General features: G+C 35.8%; 1 protein-coding gene and 1 pseudogene across 2 annotated transcripts; one reads left to right on the forward strand and one right to left on the reverse strand.

Moving 5' to 3' along the window:
* Positions 1 to 383: 383 nt before the first annotated feature.
* LOC120067299 (uncharacterized protein ycf20) lies at positions 384 to 2,257 on the reverse strand. 2 transcript variants are annotated; one of them, XM_039018840.1, is made up of 2 exons: positions 2,102 to 2,257; positions 384 to 1,115 (listed from the first exon to the last, which is right to left on the reverse strand). In XM_039018840.1, the coding sequence occupies exon 2, from the start codon at positions 1,090 to 1,092 to the stop codon at positions 637 to 639; it is 456 nt and encodes a 151-aa protein (XP_038874768.1). In that variant the 5' UTR covers positions 1,093 to 1,115; positions 2,102 to 2,257; the 3' UTR covers positions 384 to 636. The 2 variants fall into 2 exon arrangements, with proteins under 2 accessions (XP_038874768.1, XP_038874767.1); XM_039018839.1 differs by having other exon boundaries at positions 384 to 1,135.
* An 8,335-nt stretch (positions 2,258 to 10,592) lies between these two features.
* The window catches only part of LOC120067448, a 5,501-nt pseudogene continuing 2,662 nt past the window's right edge, over positions 10,593 to 13,431 (forward strand).

Below are 13,431 nucleotides of genomic sequence, written 5' to 3' on the forward strand. Positions count from 1 at the left end.
TTAGAGTGTATAACCCTAAATCAGTTAAAATATGCTCATCTAAAAAACCCCAAAAAAGGCTAAATTATGCTCTGATTGGTCTGTTGGGCAGAAGTTAGAAATATCATTACATATAGGAAGGGTGTAATAATCATAAACTAGGAATTTGTACGTAAGAGTTCGTTATTAGGGTAGCCACATTATAGTGACTTCATTCAATAATTTTTCGGGACTTAGATATTGTACTGTGTTTTCATCTATTTAATACTATATTTCAATTCTATAATTCCTATAGAAAACCAACAAAATGCACAAGTACAACATTTATCTCATTCTCATTACAGCTTTTGGAAAGAAGCAGTTCAATCAAACAATTCTCCATTGACAGGGATGCATTCAATACATGAACAAGAACTACACTCTTAAAAGTTCTCAATTACATTCAAATCTGTTACTATAGCATCTGAGGGTGAATAGAACATTTAATTCTTCAATGTAACTGTCAGATGAAAATATACAGAAGAAATATATAAAGAAGGGAAAATAGTTCATCTAAAACAATTAGAACAAGCTTTAAAGATATATACAAAAATTATTGTGCAAAGGACTTTAAAATGTAAATGCTAGCTACCACCAGAATGGTTTCACCAAGTGCTGTTAACTAGCAAGTTTGAAGGCATCAATGAAAAGACCATAAGTGAATCCCATTTTGAAGTTGTTTAGTAGAGCAATGGGGAAAGTTACCTTTGGTCGACTATAATAAAATCGAGTAACGTACTCGGTAAGGAGAACACATACCACAGCAGCAATCACATCATTTACTCCTAAAGCTCCAAATGACAATGATATAGTCTGTGCCACATAAAAGCCACCTAACAATGAGATTCCTCCAAAAAGGGCCCTCCTTGAAGGACTTCGAAAGTAATTTCTCGAGAGCTCAGGCACGAGTCTAATGATATCAACTAACCTACGAGGACCACTGGTATCTTGCACAGCTTTGATACGAACACTACGAGGGGATGGTCGTGATTTAGTCATATCATATCTCCAATATTTGGGAGTAAAGCCATAATTTAGGAGGCTAGTATGGACTAAACTTGCAGACTGTGCCATTCAAAATTTCAGTTCCTATATGGCTGGATAAAATATTGAGAACCTGAGATCATTAAAGAATATTTTGCGGTAACAGAAAACTGATAAGTTACTTTTATATAGAACAGAAAGGCTGAAATTTGGCAATGTTGTGAAAAAAGGGCAAATTGCAAAAATCACCCTTTAAGTATAATGATAGTTGTAATTATACCCTCAAACTTTCAATCGTAAAAAATGGGCCTTCAAACTTCTACAAGTGTTAATATTGGACCCTCAAACTTACAATTGTTGTAGAAATTGTACCGTAAATGATAAAAATTGAACCATCAAACTTAAATAATTGTTACCATTTCTACAATCATGTAAGTTTGAAGGTCCAATTTTAATACTTGTATAAGTTAAGAGCTCAATTTTTTACCATTGAAAGTTTGAGGGCATCAATTGCAACTATCACCCTACTTTAGGAGTGGTTTTTGCAATTTGCCCAAAAAAATGACCCAAGACTTCACAAGAGACCAATTATCATTAAATGGTGCAAAAAAGCTGTTTTAATCAGTATAAATCGAGTAATGCCTATAATATGAAGGGGGGTTTGAATACAAAAACAGAGGATTGAAGTTCTAATTTGATGTTGAACAATAACGACAATAAGCAGCAAACACATATATTAAATTTCAGAAACAAAATCCACCTTTCCACTAAACTTTAGGTGAGATTTACTAGACAGAAAAAAATTCCCTCAAACAAAGATAACAAAGGTTAAAATCTTAACAAAATTCATAGAAAATGACAAACAAAACGGCAGGGGTTAGATAATGGGAGAAATTTTAAGTTCAATTGAAACAATTCGAATTCTCGTTTCTCGTTTCTCTCGGAAGCCAAACAGGGAGCAATTAAGCAAATTTAAGACTATAAAACATGAAAATCAATATTCTTGATAAATGTTTCAGTCGCGGTAGGATTGAAAAATTGAAGAACCCTACACAGAAATGAAAGGAAAAATGGGAGAAAATTAAGGGAAAATTAATACCTAGAATTTGATTCCAGGTTCCGCTTTGGGACTGTGGAGCAAGAGAATGCTTCCCCTTGATGGAGCAAAGAGAATCACGAATTTCGAAATTGAGATTAGAAAATGGAGTATGCCAGCAATTCCTATTTTGACCCAAAATATTTTTGGGTTTAAATTTTGACCAAAGTGAAACTAACAATTTAGTTCATATATTTTTAAATTTATAATAATTTAGTATATAAACTTGAATAGATAACAATTTAATCTTTATATTGTAAAACTTTAAACAACTTAGTTTTTATCATAAAAAGTCTCATTAAAATTAAGTGTCAAAATCACAGTCTTGGTAATGACCTGGCATTTATAATTTATAAATAAATTTGATGTTCAATCAATTTATCTACATGTGTGAGAAATTTTTCTAAATCTTAGTAATATTTTTTACAATAGGAAATAAATTATTGCAATACATAAGATACAAGGACAAAATTGTTAGTTATTGAAGTTTAATGACTAGATTGTTATAAATTTGAAAGTATAATGACTAAATCGTTACAAACAAAAGTATAGGAACTAAAATGTTACTTTCATACAAGTTTATGGACCAAAAATATTATTTAAGCAAAAAATGTAAGGTCCAGTCTTTCAAAAGAAAAAAAAAATGAAAGGTTTAGATATAAAAATATGGTTGAATAAGAAATTTTAATCAATTATAAATTGTCACGTCATTAATCTTAATTAATGAAAGAAATATGTGTGGTAAATTTGAGACCACTACAAAGTTAGGCATGTGATCAACTTACTTCAAAAGATATGAAAAGTCAGCAAATAAAACAATGACACTCATGTAAGAATTGATCCAATCTGGGATGTTAGCTAGTCCAATCAAATAATGTCACATGGCATTGGATGTGAAGCTGGTTTAGGTCAACTTCACTAAAAATAGATTGGGCCAAGCGTAATAATTTGGTGAGCATATAAAAAGGGATTGGGTTAGATCCAAATAGCCCAAGCCTAAAGTCAGACCCATAGTCAACCAAGTATAAGCTTATTCAAGATCCATTAAAATTCTATAAATAGCAAAGGTCACCCTTCATTTTGGCCTCATATGTATCCTATAAAAGAAAATGAGCAGCCTTTGGTTTAGGGATATACATATAGCACAGTATAAGAGACCAAACGACCTTCTCACAATGGTACTTCAAGGTAAGTATTTCAAAACTAACAATAAAATTAATAAAGATTTTAGGTATAACTCATCATATGAATGGTGTAGTATCATGTGAGGTCAAGAATTGTTTAAAAAAGGTTATTATTGATGGATTAGTGATGCGTGAATTGCATATATCTCTAGTAATCCTTGAATCTATTATGATGATGGTTGGTTTCCATCTTTTGTGTCCCATGTACTAAAAAAACTATAATGTTGTCCGTCTTATTATGAACGTGAATCATTAGAATGATCATCTTATTCAAACAAACTTTCTTCAAGATGATATTAAAGTGATCCTCTGAATATAACTCCAAGGTATAGGTATAACAATAAAATCATTTAGAACCTTAACAAACAAGGAGTATTTTTTTGTTAAATGTTCTTATCTTTTTAGGAATTAAATTGCTCAAGTGAATGATGCTTCGTCTTCCAATGTGAATTCAATTACAAAATGTTGGAAGACGTTTTGGAAGGTTTCGACCCCCAAAAAGCCAAAATATTCTATTGGAGTTCTACAATGACTTCATTCCTCATAAGGCTAATTTAGCTAAATAATTGATCCCATCTAACGTAAGGTGTGTTTTTTTGTAAGCATAATGTATCTTCATATCTATTGTGGAAATATAAACTAAATAAAGAGATTCTGCCCCAATCTCTCAACATTAATATTGATCTTCTTTGTGATGGTAGTATTTGTTGACCCATTTAAGACCATTTGGGACTGACTTTTAAATTGGAAGAACTCACATGATTTGGACTAAACAATGGTGATTGAGTGTCAGATTTGGGAAGCAATGAACAAGTTATTCTTCTAGAGGCTTCAACCTATTCTTGAATATATTTGTGTTGCAATATAACAACATTTTGTCAATTTTAAGATATTAGATGATTTCTTAAGTTGCAAAGAGTTGTTGGAGGCTTGTTTGATTGTTTATTAAGATCTCACATCTTTCGTAACTTCTGGTTGGCATCCTCTCATGAAAACTTAATTTCGATGCTTCGAGGAGCCATCTTGATTTTCAGAAGTTTGTGGTGGGTGCTAGGAGTGAAAGTCAGTTTGATTTTTTTCAGTTTTGTGGCTAACCAAGAATCGGTTTTATAAGGAAGGGATTGCACCGATATCCAATAAATAATAAAACCAATGGATTAGCTTTTATTCTATTTAAATTTATATCCGTTTGGTATTCAGTTTTTGGACTTTTTTTTTTTCCATTTTTCATCTCTATTCCTAGTTTTGTTTTGAATTGGACCTTTTAACTCTTTTCAAATTAAAATTGCACCTTTTCTTATAGATTGAAATTGGACATTTTTTTTCTTGATCTTTTTCTAATTAACAAACATATATGCACCATAATAATTGATCATTTTTCTAAATAAATATACATGCACCATAATAATTAAAATGTTAAAAGGGACATAGGGTTAAAACTTATTTTCAAGGGTAATGTATACCGTCAGTTTGATTTGGTTCAATTTGGATTGGTTTTTCAGTTAAAAGAAACTTAACCGAACCAATGATTTTTTGTTCTCTAAATTCAAATCAAGGTATGAAATTTTGGTACCAGTGGATGGATTTGATTTTTCAATTTTTCTAGTTTTTTGGTTGCACTCCTAATGGCTGTTGCATCATCACCTCGAGAGAGTTTGCCCAATACGATTGAAGGAAAGTTCTCACATTATGATATTAAACTTCTCGAAGTTATGGCCTTTTTCGATGTCATGTCATTGGCTCAAACCATGGGGTAGTCTCCAATTAGCGTCGATATAATGGTTTGGCGTATTCCTTTGCTCACAAAGCTTGGTAGAGCAATGATCTAATATTCTACATACCCTAACCCCTTTAGTTTAGTGGTTTATTGGTTTGGTATCAAATAATTTGATTATGTATTTCTTTTATTTTTTTTCTAAAAAAATTAATCACTTATTAACCAACATAAATATAGTTTAGCTCATTTAGTCATGAGTCATCAACTAAGATGTAAGAGATTTGAAGTTATCTGCCCTCATATGTTACTGAAGTCATTGAAAAAGGTTATTCAATTCTTAGAAAATTATAAAGAAGGTATAATGGTAAATAGGTGTTTAGAAAAGATTTATATGTAATTTGGTTTTAAGAAACACATCGTTGAATTAGAAATTTTGGACCAATCACAAATTGCAACGTCATGTACCAAATTAATGATAAAATTACAAATCATTTAATTTAGGACTAACTAAAAGTTGACATGTGTCTTAAATTGAAATTGAAAACATAAATTGGCAAGTCCCGATAGTACCATGTGTTTTCATCGTGATCGTTGGATTGAATAAAATAATTTGGTCCAATTTGATATTATTATTTGGGCTAAAGTTCAATTGAGCCCAAAAATAGAGTTAATTTGACCCAAATATCAAATATAACCCAAATCTCATTAGTTGGGCCCAAGGGCTAGGTCCTGAAGGAACTCTTATTCAAGAATACCTACAAGCGGAAGCAGATCTTTCCAATTTATTGTGACAGAATTACCGCATATACATTCAAAACATAATAATATGTATTTATAATGCTAAAGAGATCAAGAGATCATACCAGATGAGAATTTCTTCTTCATAGTGAGTCTAAAACTCAACCGTCTACCTCGAACAATCACCACTCAGACAGAAGGAAATGGAGAAGACAACACCACTCAGAGCCCTTAGTATTCTTGGAGTGAGAATCCAAAGTGTGGGTTTTGTTCGGATTTAGTAGAGGGAAGGAGGAAGAGAGACCGTAAACAACAATCAAGCAAGTGGGAGATGAAGTCGTCTATCGCATAAACAAGATGCTTGATCGTTTAGGTGAAGTATACCATAAAGAGATTCGTTGTTCCTGACCCTGCTTCACCTTAATTGTGTGTTATTTGAACAAGTCAAAGTTATGTCTTGGTCCGATGAGTGGGTCTTGTCTTTCTCTTCTGCATGTCCATGAAGTTTTGAAAAAATCCAAACATCTCATATCTCGATAGAGAAGCAGGAATTTCTCGAACAAACCGCATTCCTTCGTATATGTCAGGAGCCATTGATGAGAAGGGGCTGGGGAAAGCTTGAACCCAATTCCTACAGTGATGAATAGTTGCACAATTAAAATTCCTGGGGAGTGAGACATTTGTGTATTGAGAGGACCATTTACTATTTCATCGAAGCTCGATCTCTCCCCTAGATGAACCATATAGCCAAGAGAAAGCATTCACCAGAATAGAAGAACTTGCCCCACCCATGAGTAAATATTTCGTAGTAGCCTTATTAGACTGTACATCTTTCTTGGTATATCCAGATAATAGGTGGGAGCATAAACTGAAATATTCTGGAGCTAGAAAGCTCGTTATTAACTAATTTTCACAGCATAAAAACATTCCTCCATTAGTCGCTGTTAATATGAATAACAGAAACTCTGTTATAGCCATTTCTGTACATTCAATATTCCATAAAGATTTCGAGATTGAAGTTTTCATTCTGTACATGCCAGATCATTAATTAGTAACTGCATCCAATCTCCAAAAAAATCCCAATTATTTCGAACTTTCTCTTTTTGGAATGGAATATTTACGGAATCCCCATGAATAGGATTAAATCTTATTCCATGGTATTTACATGAGATTCCTCTTTCTTATTCTTAAGAAAGTCCCTAAGAGAGCTTAGTTGATCCATGATTTAAGTTTCGTCTTTCGTTTGTTTCGAGAAATATATCGATCAATTTCTTTTCCAATTGAGATGTATGAATCCATGGGCCTATGTGTCGATGATGACAGGAAATTAGAAGTCAAATTATTCAACAACTAAAATCCCTTGGATGCGGTATGCTATGCATGTTCTCAAGATATGCGTTGATAGTCATGCGTCGATGATCATGCGTTGGAATGATCATACGTTAACGAATGTATGCGATGATCATGCATCCTGTCACAAGTTTTCTTGCGTTCACGCCAAGTATAATGTGAATGCAAGTTTCTCAGGTGATCCGAGGTCGAACACAGGGACTTGTAGCAAAATGAATGTGGTGATGTGCATATGGCGGTTTGAATAAAAGAATGGAAGGGAGGTTGCTAAGTTAACCCTACTCCTACTTCTATCTAATAGACAATGCAATGAGAATATGCGTGAGAAGTAGAGACACGACAACTCTTGACATGAAACAAATGAATGGGAAAATAGATAATATGTGGAGATGTCTTCATTGCAACCCTTAAGAATGACCGCAAGGGAAACCTTAGTCAACGTAGGCCATGCAATCATGCTACACACACATGAACCTAACTCTAGGACGTATGCGATGGATCTGCGATAATGCCGAGAAGCCTATGCCTGCTTAGACCTCTATAACCCGCTCACTAGCTCTCGCCGCATGAGCGTGCTAGCTGCATACCACTTTATCCTTCTTCCTAGACGCATACAATATCCTATCTGTAAGGTGCATACACTGTGTGATAGCAAACGGAGTTTATCCCTAAGTTCCCCATTCTTGCCTATGCGTTCCAATCTGCTCTTCCGAGTCTTAGATTTGGGTTTTGGACTACTCTCCCAAGTATGACTAAATGATGAATGATGCGCTCATAGGACAAGGTAACCGCATGAACTTGGCTAACCTAAGATTATTCCTATCTCTAGTGAACAATGCATACATTGCTTAATGCGACCAACCACTTACCCTCCCAGGCTGTTGGTTGTTGCTGACTTTACTCATAGACAAGCATTGCGCTAGCCTATAGACAGGCGTTGCCGCAGCTTCACACTAAGCAAATAAGGTTACTCACACACTCACGCAACGCATACCTCTCGGTGGGTTGCTACATGCTTCATATCCCTAATCCACATGACCAAATATGCAATACCCAAGCAATCTCACTAAGTGTTGCAATGAAAGTAAAGATGCTAAGCAAAGATGATGGAGATGGAATCGAAGGAATACAGAAATGCATTGAAAAAAAATTGTATTAATTTCTTAATCACAAAATGTCATACAATACAATATAAGAAAAGAAAGGAAATGAAATGACCGATTTGCTTCCAGCGGATGTGCGTCAAGGCTGCCGATGGTGCCATGGATGGGCGGTGGAGCTGACTTTCCCGAGATCTAGCTCCGATTGAAGGCTTCGATCGTCACTCGGAATGGATAAAGGAGGTGAAGAACTCTCAAGTGTCTTCTCACGCATTTTGTTTGGATCGCAGGGAAAACCTTGGGTTGTAGGGATAATCCCCGGACAAGTTAGAATTTTGCTCAACAACTTCTATTTATAGAGCTTGGATCGCTGATAGCATTAATGGACTGTTCTGATTCTTACATTCGGCGCGTTAGTTCTTTTCTGAACCTCTGCCGCTAACGGCGTGGTAGGTAAAATGTCATCATCAGCTTATGATTTTCTTGAGGTAGATGCGTTGATACGTTCATTCCACCAACCTTGCGTTGATCCCATTAGTATGTATTATCGTATAGCCGCAATCATTCAATGACTGCATTTGCTTAATACCGCAACTCTACACAATGACCGCAATCGCTTGACAAGCGTAACTTCCATGCGATGGACACATATGGCTGATTACCGCAACATCTATGCATTGATCGACGCGTTCGCCTTTGCGATGGAGAGTTTTTTCGCATGCGGTCGTCTATGCGGTGGTCCGGTTGCCGCATTTATGTCCACTTCCTGTATTAGCTACAAAAATAGAACATTGAATGCATAATAACACATAATAATGGGAGTTACTCCACGTATTTCTTGACGAATTGCAAGTGCTTTTCCTTATGTGAATCCTATTGAAATGGGAACTTGATGAGTTGATCCGCCTACATGTCTTGCCTTTACTATTATATCGGGTGTTACTCCACATATTGCTTGAAGTAAAACATCTCATGGATTTATTTCTGTCTTTTGTTGAATCTTTTTAATGGTGATAAGCCAATGATTTTTTTTTCGTGTTTCAGAATACGGTTAACAAACATGTTAACTAATCGATTACGAGAAATTGGATCGAATTTTTTAATTTTTTCTTTTACAGTACCTCGACATGACATGAGCATGAAAGAGGTTCAATAATCTGTTTTCTTTTTATTTGAGAAGGACTAAAATCATTTATTTTGGCTTTTTGACCCGGGGTGAATCTTGAAAGATCTCCCTCCAAGCCGTACCATACGACTTTCATCGAATACGGCTTTCCACAGAATTCTATATCGAGATATGAGATCGAGTATGGAATTCTGTTTACTCACTTTAAATTGAGTATCTGTTTCCCTCCCTTTCCTACTAGGATTGGAAATCCTGTATTTTACATATCCATATAATTGAGTCCTTGGGTTTTCGAAATAGTGTAAAAAGAGGTGCTTCGATTCATTACTATTTGACTCGAGCTTATTCTAAAAAAGTCGAGGCATTTCGAATTGTTTGTTGACACGGACAAAGTCAAGGAAAGCCTCTGAAATTCTTTCAATATTGGAGCTTGGACATATAATAGTTTCGAATCGAATCTCTTTAGAAAGAAGATCTTTTGTTTGTTTTATGGTAGCCTGCTCCAGTTCCCTTACGAAAAACTTTCGTTATTGGGTTAGCCATACACTGAACACGTTTCTAGCGATTCGCATGGTATCATCAAATGATACAAGTCTTGGATAAGAATCAACATGCACTAGAACGCCCTTGTTGACGATCCTTTACTCCGACAGCATCTAGGGTTCCTCGAACACTGTGATATCTCATACCGGGTAAATCCTTAACCCTTCCCCCTCTTACTAAGACTACAGAATGTTCTTGTAAATTATGACCAATACCAAGTATATAAGCAGTGATTTTAAATCTAGAGGTTTCCCGTACTCGAAAATCTCTTCCCTCTTTCGGGATTACCTACTTGAGGGCTTATAAATGGCTTTGGCACAATGCTTCTCTCCCTATCAGTCGAGCTCAATTACATCTCACTCGGTAAAGCAACTTTGCCCTTTCCTACCAACATGAAACTCATTGCCAGTCTCGACCGAGTGTTAGAACAATAACGTATTAGTGTTGTACACTATTTTTCTTTCAAATTCGAAATCCGCCAGCAAAATATTCAAAAAAAAAAAAAGATTTCGATTGTGATTTAAACAAGCACGAAAGTCAAAGCTTATTATAGTTGTAAAAAGATTGAGACTCATTGCCTAAAAATCGTTTCGATATCCAAAATGAACAATTTGAAAGTATGGATTCAAAATTGTAACCTCCCATTGCTCGTGATTCGATGGCATGCAACAACTAGTTGTAAGAAAAAGGGGGGAGGAGAAAGATATATAGAAAGTGTGCAGTGAGGGTGGTTATAAATCACTAGGTAGCCAGTCTTTACTTAACTCGCCCCAAGCAATGCCCAAAGACTCCCATGCCTTTCTTGGTTGGACCAACCCAACCGGCGATTTCCGTCTTCCTGAATTGGGAGAGCAAGAACAAGTCTCTCTTTTTTTTGGGGGGGAGCAGTCAAAGAATAAACCAAACAAAATGATTGTTCTAAAATGGCTATTCCTCACAATTGCTCCTTGTGATACAGCAGAACCATGGCAATTAGGATCTCAAGACGCAGTAACACCTATGATGCAAGGAATAATAAACTTACATCACGATATCTTTTTCTTCCTCATTTTGATTTTTGTTTTCGTATCACGGATCTTGGTACGCACTTTATGGCATTTCCACTATAAAAAAAATCCAATACCGCAAAGGATTGTTCATGGAACTATTATCGAGATTCTTTGGACCATTTTTCCTAGTATCATTCCGATGTTCATTGCTATACCATCCTTTGCTCTCTTATACTCAATGGACGAGGTAGTAGTAGATCCAGCCATGACTATCAAAGTTATTGGACATCAATGGTATCGGACTTATGAGTATTCTGACTATAATAGTTCCAATGAACAATCACTCACTTTTGACAGTTATACGATTCAAGAAGATGATCTAGAATTGGGTCAATCACGTTTATTAGAAGTGGACAATAGAGTGGTTCTACCAGCCAAACCTCATCTACGTATTATTGTAATACCTGCTGATGTACCTTATAGTTGGGTTGTACCTTCCTCAAGTGTAAATGTGATGTTGTATCTGGTCGTTTAAATCAGATCTCCATTTTGGTACAACGAGAAGGAGTTTACTATGGTCAGTGCAGTGAGATTTGTGGAACTAATCATGCCTTTACGCGTGCGCTCGGAAACATAGGTCGACTGTTGAGCCCACTCTGGCTCAGCCGCACCACTCTTGTTGACGATCGTGTAGGAAAAAATAAGAGATCGTGTAGGAAAAAATAAGCGATCGTCTAAACGATCGTGTAGGAAAAAGTAAGCGATCGTATAAACGATCGTGTAGGAAAAATGTGAGCGATCGTCCAAACGATCGCGTAGGAAAAACTAAACTTCGTCTATACAATCATTTAGTAAATATCGGAAGCTAAAGGATCGCTTAAGAAAAGGTAAACGATCGTTTAGTTAATAGCGCGCGAAGGTGTAATCAGTAAGTGATCGCTTAGCAATATCGTATATGTAAGCGATCGTGCAGTCACTATCGTATAGGTACTGATTTTCTAAACGATGATACTATCTTTTTCACAATGTCCGCGTATATGACTCTTGCACACCGTCAGCTATTTATAATGCACTCATCCGTTATTTTGAACAGAAGAGACACCGTCTCATTTCCTTTATAATCGTTCAATGAATGTGATCTTATCATATTCATAACATATAAATTAATATCATATATTAATTATAATATTTTTCTCTACTAGATATAAATCATATTTATATCGAATTTCCTCCAAATTAATATATCTCATACATAAAGTTAATTATATCATATTTAATTAACTCGTTCAATTGTATCATATATAATTGAACTTCCTCTTGTCAATTTGAACATTTCAAACTAACCCAAAAATTGATTCTCAACTTGTATCTAAGCTACCAAGGGGACCTTATGAACCTATGGCTCGAAGCTCCAATGGTGCATGAATAACTGACTAAACTCCCTAGTCACGATATCCACCATCCGTTAACTGCCAAGTATTCCACTAAAGACCGACAGTTGAACTCTTCTTGCCATAGATATATTTCTATATCCATTGGATATAACCAATCATCAGTATGATGACCCTTCACATATGCTCATAATTACAGTAGGCCAATTTATTGTTTTGCTCCTATAATTACATCTTCCTCCTTAAGTACCACTAATTCCTCTAATGAACAATACAACATAGTCCTAATATGTGTGAACACCTCTCGGGCCATGAGAAGGTGCGTGGTCAAGCCTCAAGATCAGCCCTTAAGAGAGCAATCTATCTACTTACCCCTACTTTGGGGAAGGAGTGAACTTCATCTTGTGAAGCTGAGTTCCCAGCTCCCAAATCAGACGAATCCCTAAAATGGTAGGTTTGATTCGGTGCTCTGGCCACTTGCACCCATGCAAATCAAAGAACCGCCCTCAATGGGGGAGTTCCCAACTCACTCAGGATTGAGGTCATGTTACCTATGGTCATCCTAGTAAAGTGAATTCTCAGTCATGAACGAAGTTATATGATAAGACATTAAAACTTCGAGGTCAAGTCTTATACAATCTCTTTGTATAGGACTCCCCCGCTCGCATGTCCACTACACGAATGATCAGGATCAGACCATCTATGACAAGTCACAACATTTGTAACAATTCCACAAAGCGGGTCGCGTTCGTAGTGTTACCAGAATAAGGTTCCCCTCCTATATCCATATACTACAGACTATTTTTGTTGTCACTTAAGACATGATCTACTTGTATGTCACTACATACATGCTTAAGTTACATAAAGACAACCAGGGATATTAAGTTTATTGATTTATGATAAAAATAAAAAACATCTAAATGTGCAAAGTCAAGTAGTGAAGTAAATATCATTTATATTATACATCACAAGTGTTCGTACAAAGTTGCTTACGAAATACTAGACACGAGACTTTAGGGCACAAACCCCAACAATCTCCCACTTGTCCTAAAGTGAAGTGGGGAGTATAAGTAAACAGGCACAAAACAATAAACTAGGGCATCAAAAACCCAGTGCAACAAAATCTCCCACTTGCCCTAGTCTAGCCGCGGGCGGTCCCGTAGACCCGTGCTCTGAAGGTGACCCTCAAACACTG

The sequence above is a fragment of the Benincasa hispida genome, chromosome 12, assembly GCF_009727055.1.
Source record: "Benincasa hispida cultivar B227 chromosome 12, ASM972705v1, whole genome shotgun sequence".
NCBI classification, from domain to species: Eukaryota; Viridiplantae; Streptophyta; class Magnoliopsida; order Cucurbitales; family Cucurbitaceae; genus Benincasa; species Benincasa hispida.

What these genes read in the sequence shown, in the direction of transcription:
- LOC120067299 (XM_039018840.1), bottom strand. Translation starts at nt 1,092, where the DNA reads ATGGCACAGTCTGCAAGTTTAGTCCATACTAGCCTCCTAAATTATGGC.